Source organism: Triticum urartu, chromosome 1A (genome assembly GCF_056163025.1).
Source record: "Triticum urartu cultivar PI428250 chromosome 1A, HENAU_Tu73, whole genome shotgun sequence".
In the NCBI taxonomy this organism is placed as follows: domain Eukaryota; kingdom Viridiplantae; phylum Streptophyta; class Magnoliopsida; order Poales; family Poaceae; genus Triticum; species Triticum urartu.
Genome location: NC_141873.1, coordinates 7,998,897 through 8,011,913, shown reverse-complemented (window position 1 = coordinate 8,011,913; position 13,017 = coordinate 7,998,897). Strand labels below are relative to the sequence as shown.

General features: G+C 42.2%; 1 protein-coding gene and 1 long non-coding RNA gene across 2 annotated transcripts; one reads left to right on the top strand and one right to left on the bottom strand.

Annotated features, from left to right (window-relative positions):
* Window positions 1-4,578: 4,578 nt before the first annotated feature.
* On the bottom strand, window positions 4,579-6,596 carry LOC147988243 (uncharacterized). Its single transcript, XR_015603564.1, has 3 exons — window positions 6,057-6,596; window positions 5,047-5,122; window positions 4,579-4,917 (listed from the first exon to the last, which is right to left on the bottom strand). It is a non-coding gene; the product is annotated as an uncharacterized LOC147988243 (long non-coding RNA).
* Window positions 6,597-7,048: 452 nt separating this feature from the next.
* LOC125541817 (uncharacterized) lies at window positions 7,049-8,350 on the top strand. Its single transcript, XM_048705121.2, is given in 1 exon segment — window positions 7,049-8,350. A coding segment is annotated over 1 exon segment (1,068 nt). The 5' UTR covers window positions 7,049-7,117; the 3' UTR covers window positions 8,186-8,350.
* The last annotated feature ends 4,667 nt before the right edge of the window (window positions 8,351-13,017 follow it).

Below are 13,017 nucleotides of genomic sequence, written 5' to 3'. Positions count from 1 at the left end.
AAGTTGAGTCAGACTCAATGCCCGACCACTGCAGAAGATAGAGAGAAAATGAAAGATGTTCCCTATGCTTCAGCCATAGGCTCTATCATGTATGCAATGTTGTGTACCAGACCTGATGTGTGCCTTGCTATAAGTCTAGCAGGGAGGTACCAAAGTAATCCAGGAGTGGATCACTGGACAGCTGTCAAGAACATCCTGAAGTACCTGAAAAGGACTAAGGATATGTTTCTCGTATATGGAGGTGACAAAGAGCTCATCGTAAACGGTTACGTTGATGCAAGCTTTGACACTAATCCGGACGATTCTAAATCGCAAACCGGATACGTGTTTACATTAAACGGTGGAGCTGTCAGTTGGTGCAGTTCTAAACAGAGCGTCGTGGCGGGATCTACGTGTGAAGCGGAATACATAGCTGCTTCGGAAGCAACGAATGAAGGAGTCTGGATGAAGGAGTTCATCTCCGATCTAGGTGTCATACCTAGTGCATCGGGTCCAATGAAAATCTTTTGTGACAATACTGGTGCAATTGCCTTGGCGAAGGAATCCAGATTTCACAAGAGAACCAAGCACATCAAGAGACGCTTCAATTCCATCCGGGATCTAGTCCAGGTGGGAGACATAGAGATTTGCAAGATACATACAGATCTGAATGTTGCAGGCCCGTTGACTAAGCCTCTTCCACGAGCAAAACATGATCAGCACCAAGGCTCCATGGGTGTTAGAATCATTACTGTGTAATCTAGATTATTGACTCTAGTGCAAGTGGGAGACTGAAGGAAATATGCCCTAGAGGCAATAATAAAGTTATTATTTATTTCCTTATATCATGATAAAGTTTATTATTCATGCTAGAATTGTATTAACCGGAAACATAATACATGTGTGAATACATAGACAAACAGAGTGTCACTAGTATGCCTCTACTTGACTAGCTCGTTAATCAAAGATGGTTATGTTTCCTAAACCATGGACAAAGAGTTGTTATTTGATTAACAGGATCACATCATTAGTTGAATGATCTGATTGACATGACCCATTCCATTAGCTTAGCACCCAATCGTTTAGTATGTTGCTATTGCTTTCTTCATGACTTATACATGTTCCTATGACTATGAGATTATGCAACTCCCGTTTGCCAGAGGAACACTTTGTGTGCTACCAAATGTCACAACGTAACTGGGTGATTATAAAGGAGCTCTACAGGTGTCTCCAAAGGTACATGTTTGGTTGGCGTATTTCGAGATTAGGATTTGTCACTCCGATTGTCGGAGAGGTATCTCTGGGCCCTCTCGGTAATGCACATCACTTAAGCCTTGCAAGCATTGCAACTAATGAGTTAGTTGCGGGATGATGTATTACAGAACGAGTAAAGAGACTTGCCGGTAATGAGATTGAACTAGGTATAGGATACCGACAATCGAATCTCGGGCAAGTAACATATCGATGACAAAGGGAACAACATATGTTGTTATGCGGTCTGACCGATAAAGATCTTCGTAGAATATGTAGGAGCTAATATGAGCATCCAGGTTCCGCTATTGGTTATTGACCGGAGACGTGTCTCGGTCATGTCTACATTGTTCTCGAACCCGTAGGGTCCGCACGCTTAAGGTTTCGATGACAGATATATTATGAGTTTATGCGTTTTGATGTACCGAAGGTTGTTCGGAGTCCCGGATGTGATCACGGACATGACGAGGAGTCTCGAAATGGTCGAGACCTAAAGATTGATATATTGGAAGCCTATGTTTGGATATCGGAAGTGTTCCGGGTGAAATCGGGATTTTCCGGATTACCGGGAGGTTATCGGAACCCCCCCGGGAGGTATATGGGCCTTACTGGGCCTTAGTGGAAGAGAGGAGAGGTGGCCAGAGATGGGCCGCGCGCCCCTCCCCCCCTTGGTCCGAATAGGACAAGGAGAGGGGGCCGGCCCCCCTTCCTCCTCTCTCTCCTCTTTCCCTCCTCCGCGAATCCTATTCCAACTAGGAAAGGGGGGAGTCCTACTCCCGGAGGGAGTAGGACTGCTCTTGGCGCGCCTCCTCTTGGCCGGCCAGCCCCCCCCCCCCTTTGAACCTTTATATACGGAGGCAAGGGGCACCCCTAGAGACACAAGTTGATCCACGTGATCATATTCTTAGCTGTGTGCGGTGCCCCCTTCCACCATAGTCCTCGATAATATTGTAGCAGTGCTTAGGCGAAGCCCTGCGACAGTAGTACATCAAGATCGTCACCACGCCGCCGTGCTGACGGAACTCTTCCCCGACAATTTTCTGGATCGGAGTCCGGGGATTGTCATCGAGCTGAACGTGTGCTAGAACTTGGAGGTGCCGTAGTTTCGGTGCTTGATCGATCGGGCCGTGAAGACGTACGACTACATCAACAAGTTAACGCTTCCGTTGTCGATCTACAAGGGTACGTAGATCACACTCTCCCCTCTCGTTGCTATGCATCACCATGATCTTGCGTGTGCGTAGCAAATTTTTTGAAATTACTACGTTCCCCAACAATACCCGGTTTTCGTGGCCAATGTGCTAGAGGGCAACGGCTTTGTGGATAACTCCATCGGGGTTACGATCGTCCTGCGGTTTGATGACATCTTCGCTATGTTTAACCTTCATCCGCTGCACTACACCTTCATTCGGCTATTTTCGCTGAGTATGGAGATGCGGATCATTAGAGACAAGACCCCGGACATCGTGATAGTCGACCCCTTCTACATGTGTGCCAAGATCTTGGGCAGCTCTGGTGACCGGCAAGTCGCGAGTTCTTACCTCGAAGGCGTCATTTTGGCAAACCCAGATAAGGATAACTTCCTCGTGCCATACTTTCCCGAGTAAGTCGTCCCGTCAACCGCCCCGTAACATATGATTTCTTAGATTTCGGTTGTTTTTTTTCTAACATTCCGTGTTTTGTGCAGTGACACACATTGCACACTCATCCTCTTAAGGCCGAAATATTTCATGGCCACGTATTTCGACTCGGACCGTCAGTCGAAGAAAGACTACACAAATATCAAGAGACACCTTCACAAGTTCTTGATCGTGTTCTTGATCATGTTCTCCCCGGCTACGCCAAATCGAGAGACACCTTCACCAGGCCAGTTCGTAAGTACGGCAAGCACGTGTTCGCCCATAATACGATGTTCTGCTACATTAAGCAGCCGCCTGGCGGTCAGAAGGATGCCTACTACGCCCACCATCACATGCGGGCGATCGTACGGGACCATAATCACCTTCTGCTACCAAATAATCTCAAAGATTGGGCCGCGAGCTTGTCGGCAATCCAGGACGCGGACATCAGACAAGAACTCTTTCGCATCCAGTCGGAGTTTGCAGAAATCATCCATCAAGATGTCCTTCGTACCTCGGGGCAGTTCAACCTCAGAAATCAACCGTCCAACAGTGAGATAGACACAATGCTACAAATGCAGGCTGACAACGCCCGTGATTTCATGACCATCACGAGAGACGGCGGCTTCATCCACGCTCTGGTCCCTTGAGTCGAGTCGAAAGTAGTGATGCTATGTGTAGTTCTGAAACATCGATTGGCTCATGTTGTAATTAAACTTTAATGAACTTGTATGTCTCTTTGGTTTGGACAGTCGTTCAACTTAGATGTAATCGACGGTATGAATGTGTTGCTTTTCTCTTCCGATCCTTTTGTTGCATACTTATATATTGCTTATGTATTGTCTGTGAATTGTTACTAACATTTTGTTTGGCTAGTGCATAGAGATGTCGTCGTATGTCGTGTACAAGGGTAAGGTTCCCGGAGTCTACGACGACTGGGAGGAGTGTCGGAGACAGGTTCACCATTTCAGCGGTAACAGTTACAAAGGATACACCACTAGGGCGGAGGCGGAAGTTAGATACGCGCGCTATCTAGAGGGAGAGAGGAGGGAGCGTTGGAGGAACCGGATGAAGACCAGTTTCATCGCGATTATGCTCATCGTGATGACCGCAACTCTCTTCTATGTGATGGTAGTTTAGATGATTGATATCGACTTGTAATGTGAAGACAAACTCGCTACTCGCGGTTTCGAGACTTGTAATGTTCTAACTTTGTTCGTTATTTTAAATTCGGAGACTAATATGATGAATTGTATTCGGAGACTAATCTTCTATTGTATTTGATGAATCTGCTGTTGCCGTGTGGTGCTAGCTATATTCTGTCTAATAATATATTTTGTAACATGTGAAAATATCAGAAAAGAAAAAAAATCTCTAATATTCATACTAGTGGCGCACCACCACATAGTGCGCCATTAGTAAGCGAGAGCACACTAATGGCGCATCATCCACCAGTGCGCCATTAGTAAATTAGTCTCGGAATTAGTCTCGGAATTAGTGATTTTTGGCACAAAACCATAGAACTGTGGTTTCTGCAACCCTAGCCTTCAATGTCGATGTTTTTTGCAATTCACTCAACTAAAACCAGATGAAATCTAACTTTTTAACCATACAACGGAGGCCACAAAAATAAAGATAGAGAGCTTAACAAGATCCGCCTAACTAACTAAACCAGATGAAACCTAACTTTTAACCATACAATGCCGGCGGAAAAATAAAGACAGAGAGCTAAACAAATAGTGATGTATACGTTAGAAGATAAATTCATGTGCCCTCTTATTGATCATCACTGCCGATGACCATATGATTTGCCATTATATCATCATTATATTATATATTTATGCCGGTACATCCAATGCAGTTCTTCAAAAGTGAAGATACATTGTGTTGCAAAAAGAAAAAAGAAAAAAAAAGCAAAGATACATTGGATGTGAACTCAGCAAATAGTAAGAAGTTTCTTTCCAGATAGATACAAGAAGTTGCAGGAATGCAAACTTAACAATTACCTCCATTGTTGGGTGATAGCACACATACAGTGCACTTATAGAATGCAATCCATCTCAAGTACCTTATATGCATTTACAAGGAGGACCACAATATTGGTTTTCAGAAGTGACGATGCATTGGCAAGTCGGAAAATAGTATGAATTTTCTTTCCAAATACAAGAAGTCGCAAGAATGCAAATTAAACAATTACCTCAACTCAAGGGTGACAGCAGACCACAATATTGGTTTTCGTGAATTCATTGAAACTTGAATGCATCACATGCTTTCTGTTAACGAGAGAAGACCCGGGGGCTAGTGGTTATTTTCTTGTCTTAATGACACCTCTAATTAGCATTGAGTACAGGATCGGATCTCAAAGATAAGAATAATTGTCTGGCAGATAATTATCTCTTGTGCATATGGATTATGGACAAATGATATATACTTTTGCACTGATATGATAATTTATGTTATTCGATGATCAAAGATATGTGTATGAGTATGAGATACAATTTCGACGAGCTTAATAGGTTCTCTTATTATTGTGAGGCAATGAAGATCAGAATAAACGACTGTATGGAGTTCTTATTATTAGTTTAACGAGATCAGCTTAACAAACTAAAATCGGATGAAACCTAACTTCTTAACCATACAATGGAGGCATGATCGATCTCAGATATGAACAAAATAAGCTGGCAGGTGACCATCTCTTGCTCATATGAGCAAATGATACACTGATATGGTAAAACACAACTTGACAATCTCCTGTTATTCCGCGATGAAATACATGTATGAGTATGTGATACAAATTGGCGAGCATTTTTATTTTTGAGGGATACAATTTGGTGAGCTTAATATGTTGCGTTATTGTGAGACAGTGAAAAGTAGAAGCAGAATAAAGGGCAGGGTGGAATTCTCTTTATCAGGTTAACAAGATCAGATTAACTAACTAAAATCAGATGAAGCCTAACTTTGCAGCCATACAACAGAAGCAGCAAAAGTAAAGACAGAGAGCTAGAACAACAGTGGCGTTGGAAGATAAATTCCAGTGCCCTTTTATTGATCGCTGCCTATGGCCATATAAATGAAATGAGATCTCGGACTCGGCCAGCTGCAACATGCCTCTAGAAAGCACATTTCCTCTGACGAACATATGAAATACGACAGTACAAAACAGAATAAACACTGAGATTATACAGATGACTGGATGCTATAACAAACTTGGATATCGCGGCACCGAAGACGGACTTTCTTCAGATGCTGAGCATGGAAGGGAGGCTGCTGACGCCTCCGCCGCCGCGCACGTACGTGGAGCAGCCGCGGGCGGCGGGGTGCGGGAGAGGCTGCGCCGGCGAGTGGTCCGGCCGGCGAGGAGGACGGGGAGGGGGAGATGAAGACGATGCAGATCGGCCGAGTGTGGGCTGGGCTTGTGACGTTGAGGCCTCCGAAAACTATAGCCCAGTTCTAATTTGGTGGCCTAACACACAACTCTTATATTGGGCCTAATAACTCGCTCGAGGCTGTGGGTCTCTGTTCCAGCCCCACCTATCATTTCCCTTCACCCAAAAAAAATTCCTTCACATACAGATGGAACTGATGATTTATCTCAAAGAAATCAGAAGATGGAACTAATGATGACGTGTCTAGAGTTAGGACCGGATATATGCTAGTTGGAGTAGCTTGTAAGCAACTACCATCATTTACATGTAAAGGGAATTCGATGAGTCAAGTCATGCTCTGTTGGCGTCAGTTCATCTTATCATCTTAGAGGAAAATACAAAGTTAGTTTTATAAAAAGCAACCGAGTCTAGAAGAACCCTCCACACGCAAGACTTCAATAATCGAGCATATCTTAACAGCCCACACACAATTGCAAACTTAGTCCTACACAAGCTTTGCCTTTCTTGTTTACGGCTGACAACCTATACAAGGTTCCAAACTCGGTTGCAAAAGTGATACTATTCTGATAAGTGCGTGACATGTAAAGTTAATAAGGTAAGTCATATGTACCAAACATCGAGGTTTCTGTACTTTGTGTATGATCATATGCACAACTAAAAAGCAACTTTGATGATGAATCCAAAAGTACGCTTTTGTAGCTAGTGCAACCCAACACAATGTACCAAAAAATTCATTTCAGATGCATCCAAACAGAATTATTAAAGCCGGTGCAAAGAAGGAAAAGAGGTGGTGTCCCGGCAACTATAAATAGGCATGAAGTATAAAGATCATCACAAGTACAAGCATCAAAGCCAAGCAACACTAGTTAACACCAATCCACAATGAAGACCTTCCTCGTCTTTGCCCTCCTCGCTCTTGCGGCGGCAAGTGCCGTTGCGCAAATTTCACAGCAACAACAACCACCACCATTTTCGGAGCAACAACAACCACCATTTTCACAGCAACAACAACCACCATTTTCGCAGCAACAGCAATCACCATTTTCGCAACAACAACAACAACCACCATTTTCGCAGCAACAACAACCACCGTTTTCACAACAACCACCAATTTCACAGCAGCAACAACCACCATTTTCACAGCAACAACAACCACAATTTTCACAGCAACAGCAGCCACCATATTCGCAGCAACAACAGCCACCATATTCGCAGCAACAACAACCACCATTTTCACAGCAACAACAACCACCATTTTCGCAGCAACAACAACAACCACCAATTTCACAGCAGTAGCAGCAGCAACAACAACAACAACCATTTACACAGCAACAGCAACCACCGTTTTCACAACAGCCACCAATTTCACAGCAGCAACAACCACCATTTTCGCAGCAACAACGACCACCATTTTCACAGCAACAACAAATACCAGTTATTCATCCATCTGTTTTGCAACAGCTAAACCCATGCAAGGTATTCCTCCAGCAGCAATGCATCCCTGTGGCAATGCAGCGATGTCTTGCTAGGTCACAAATGTTGCAGCAGAGCATTTGCCATGTGATCCAGCAACAATGTTGCCAGCAGTTGCGGCAAATCCCCGAGCAATCCCGCCATGAGTCAATCCGTGCTATCATCTACTCTATCATCCTGCAGCAGCAGCAGCAGCAGCAACAACAACAACAACAACAGGGTCAGAGTATCATCCAATATCAGCAACAACAACCCCAACAGTTGGGCCAATGTGTCTCCCAACCCCTACAGCAGTTGCAGCAGCAACTCGGGCAACAACCTCAACAACAACAATTGGCACACCAGATAGCTCAGCTTGAGGTGATGACTTCCATTGCACTCCGTACCCTGCCAACAATGTGCAGTGTCAATGTGCCATTGTACGAAACAACCACTAGTGTGCCATTAGGCGTTGGCATCGGAGTTGGTGTCTACTGATAAGAAAAGATCTCTAGTAATATATAGTTGGGTCACCGTTGTTTAGTCGATGGATATGTCGATGTAGCGGTGACAAATAAAGTGTCACACAACGTCATGTGTGACCCGCTCAAACTAGTTGTTTAAATTCTGAAATAAAATACAAATAAAGGTGTATTAAGAAAATGTTCATATCGGCATTGTGTGGATGTCGATCTGATTGCCATGCATGCAAGTTCATAAGTTTGTCTTGCCTGGTCACAAGCGGAACCTCGTGCATTAATTAATTATCCATGTATTACAATAATCACTATTTAAATATAATAGTGTAATTGTAAAATTTGGGTTGAACTCTTTATTGGTTGGAGATTTGAGATCTTGTTTTTTATTGGTTTGTATCTAGTTCCAATTAGCTACTACCATTGTCTATAGTGACAATCACAACCAATTTTATCGATAATTATGTTTGCTTTCTTGCAAATACATTCATTGATTCCTTGCATGTCAACTTATTTGTCGAGAAAAAGACTAGCTTTTTCTTGAACTTCACAAACACCACTAGCTAGTTAATTTGAAATAAGCTTCCAATTTATTTATTTTATTTATGTCCTTTACATCAAACAAGTACAATTATTGTGCTAGCTAGAGAAAAGGAGTTGCTGGCAGCACGGTCATGTCAAGAACTAAATCAGACTGAATTGAACTTGTTCTTTACAACTAGCTAGGAGCAGAAAACTTACTGTGAGTTGCACTTGATTTTATTTGATTTTATTTAAGGGCTATAGGAAAAAATCATCAAAAAATTCCCTAAAAAATCTTATCGTAAAATAGGTTCACCAGGGGATACAGTCGGAAGAAAAAAAGGTTCACAAGGAGATAGATGTTGCACATTATCATTTAGAAATTAGACCAAGAAAAACGTGGTTTGGGCGGCTCATAATTCTATAAGAGTATAACAGGTTGTCCAGTCATTTAGAAATTAGATGAAGAAAATGTGGAATTAAACATATTAATGGCTAGGAGCCCAGGATCATATTTGCAATATGGGAACTTGGTATGTGCACTCCAACATGCCCGCTGAAAGCATTTTTCCTCTGATGCACATATGAAATATGACTGGTAGAAAACAGAAGAAACACAGAGATTATATGGATGATTGGATGTTGTAATGATGACCCACAAGTATAGGGGATCAATTATAGCTCTTTTCGATAAGTAAGAGTGCCAAACCCAACAAGGAGCAGAAGGAAATGACAAGTAGTTTTTAGTAAGGTAATGTTTGCAAGTGCTGAAATTGTAAGTAGCAAAGTAGTTTGATAGCAAGATAATTTGTAACAAGTAACAATAGTAGTGACAAAAGTGCAGCAAGGTATCCCAATCCTTTTGAGGCAAAAGGACAGGCCAAAATGGTCTCTTATGATAAGCAAAGCATTCTTGAGGCTACACGGGATTTTCATCTAGTCACTTTCGTCATGTTGGTTCGATTTGTGTTCGCTACTTTGATAATTTGATATGTGGGTGGACCGGTGCTTAGGTGATGTTCTTACTTGAACAAACCTCCTACTTATGATTAACCCTCCCGCAAGCATCCGCAACTACGAGAAAAGTATTATGAATAAATTCTAGCCATAGCATTAAACTTTTGGATCCAATCGGTCCCTTACGGAATAGCGCATAAACTGGGATTTAAGTTTCTGTCACTCTACTAACCCATCATCTAATTGCTACTCCACAATGCATTCGCTTAGGCCCAAATATGGTGAAGTGTCATGTAGTCGACGTTCAAATATGGCACCACTAAGGGAATCACAACATACATAATATCAAAATATCGAACACATATGAAGTTCACATGATTACTTGCAACATGATTTCTCCCGTAACCTCAAGAACGAAAGTAACTACTCACAAATGATAAACATGCTCATGCTCAGAGGAGTATTAAATAGCATAATGGATCTGAACATATAATCTTCCACCAAATAAACCATATAGTAATCAACTACAAGATGTAATCAACACTACTAGTCACCCACAAGCACCAATCTATAGTTCTGGTAACAAGATTGAACACAAGAGATGAACTAGGGTTTGAGATGAGATGGTGTTGTTGAAGATGTTGATGGAGATAACCCTCCCCAAGATGGGAGAGTTGTTGGTGATGATGAGGACGATGATTTCCCCCTCCGGGAGGGAATTTCCCCTGGCGGAATCGCTCCGCCAGAGGGCAAAAGTGCTCCTGCCCAAGTTCCGCCTCGAGACGGCAGCGCTCCATCCCGAAAGCCTTGTCCTTATTTTTTCTAGGTCAAAATGACTTATATACCAGAAGATGGGCACCGGAGGTGGGCCTGGGTGAGCACAACCCACAAGCGTGCCCAGGTGGGTTGTGCCCACCTGATGGGCCCCCTCTGGTAGTTATTTCCTCCAGTATTTCTTATATATTCCATAAAAAATCATTGTCAAGTTTCAGCTTGTTTGGAGTTGTGCAGAATAGGTAGCCTGATGTAGCTTTTCCAGGTCAAGATTTCCAGCTGCCGAAATTCTCCCTCTTGGTGTGTACACTGCAAATTATGAGAGAAAAGACATTAGAATTACTCCAAAAAGCATTATTATGGATAAAACATTATAAATAATAGTAAGAAAACATGATACAAAATGGACGTATCATGTAACAGACTTAAACTTATAATCCACCACGCGAACGAACTTCCTAGTAGCTTTTCTCTTGGACATCGATAAGAAACGAAATGTCCACGCCAACTGCTTCTTCTCCATCTGAATAACGCGTGTAGGAGAATTATTTTGATGATTATTTGAAGTGGCATCTGCTACCTCTTGAGCATGCGTTGGTTTTCCCTTGAAGAGGAAAGGGTGATGCAGCACAATAGCATAAGTATTTCCCCCTCAGTTTTTGAGAATCAAGGTATCAATCCTGTAGGAGGTAACATGAAATTTGCCTAGTACCTGCACAAACAAACAAGAACCTTGCAATGAACGCGATAAAGGGGTTGTCAATCCCTTCACGGTCACTTACGAAAGTGAGATCTGATAGAGATAATAAGATAAATATTTTTGGTATTTTTTATGGTATAGATTGGAAAGTAAAGATTGCAAAAATAAACTATGATATAAATAGCAAATAGATATGAAAATAATATGATGGAAGATAGACCCGGGGGCCATAGGTTTCACTAGTGGCTTCTCTCAAGATAGCAAATTCTACGGTGGGTGAACAAATTACTGTCGAGCAATTGATAGAAAATCGAATAATTATGAGAATATCTAGGCATGATCATGTATATAGGCATCACATCCGCGACAAGTAGACCGAAACAATTCTGCATCTACTACTATTACTCCACACATCGACCGCTATCCAGCATGCATCTAGAGTATTAAGTTCATAAGAACAGAGTAACACATTAGGCAAGACGTCATGATGTAGAGGAATAAACTGAAGCAATATGATATAAACCCCATCTTTTTATCCTCGATGGCAACAATACAATACGTGCCTTGCTGCCCCTGCTGTCACTGGGAAAGGACACCGCAAGATTGAACCGAAAGCTAAGCACTTCTCCCATTGCAAGAAAGATCAATCTAGTAGGCCAAACCAAACTGATAATTCGAAGAGACTTGCCAAGATATTTAAATCATGCATAAAAGAATTCAGAGAAGAATCAAATATTGTTCATAGATAATCTTGATCAAACCCACAATTCATCGGATATCGACAAACACACCGCAAAAAGAATTACATCGAATAGATCTCCAAGAGAATCGAGGAGAACTTTGTATTGAGATCCAAAGAGAGAGAAGAAGCCATCTAGCTAATAACTATGGACCAGAAGGTCTGTGGTAAACTACTCACACATCATCGGAGAGGCTATGGTGTTGATGTAGAAGCCCTCCATGATCAATTCCCCCTCCGGCGGAGCGCCGAAAAAGGCCCCAAGATGGGATCTCACGGGTACAGAAGGTTGCGGCGATGGAAATAGGGTTTCGTGGTGCTCCTGGATGTTTTCACGGTATATGGGTATATATAGGAGGAAGAAGTACGTCAGTGGAGCTGCAAGGGGCCCACGAGTGTGGGGGGCGTGCCTACCCCCTAGGTGCGCCCTCCTGCCTCGTGGCCTCCTCGCTTCTTTCTTGACATCCACTCCAAGTCTCCTGGATCACATTTGTTCTATAAATAACTCGCCCGAAGGTTTCATTCCGTTTGGATTCCGTTTGATATTCCTTTTTCTGCGAAACACTGAAATAGGAAAAAAAAAAGCAATTTGCACTGGGCCTTTGGCTAGTAGGTTAGTCCCAAAAATAATATAAAAGGTATATTAAAGCCCATTAAACATCCAAAACATATAATATAATAGCATGGAACAATCACAAGTTATAGATATGTTGTAGACGTATGAAGCATCCCAAGATTCATTCCTGCTCGTCCTCGAGTAGGTAAATGATAAAAACAGAATTTTTGATGTGGAATGCTACCTAGCATAATTCTCAATATAATTTTTCTTTATTGTGGCATGAATGTTCAGATCCAAAAGATTCAAGACAAAAGTTTAATATTGACATAAAAATAATAATACTTCAAGCATACTAACAAAGCAATCATGTCTTCTCAAAATAACATGGCCAAAGTAAGTTATCCCTACAAAATCATATAGTCTGGCTATGCTCTATCTTCATCACACAAAGTATTTAAATCGTGCACAACCCCGATGACAAGCCAAGCAATTGTTTCATACTTTTGATGTTCTCAAACTTTTTCAATCTTCACGCAATACATGAGCGTGAGCCATGGAGATAGCACTATAGGTGGAATAGAATGGTGGTTGTGGAGAAGACAA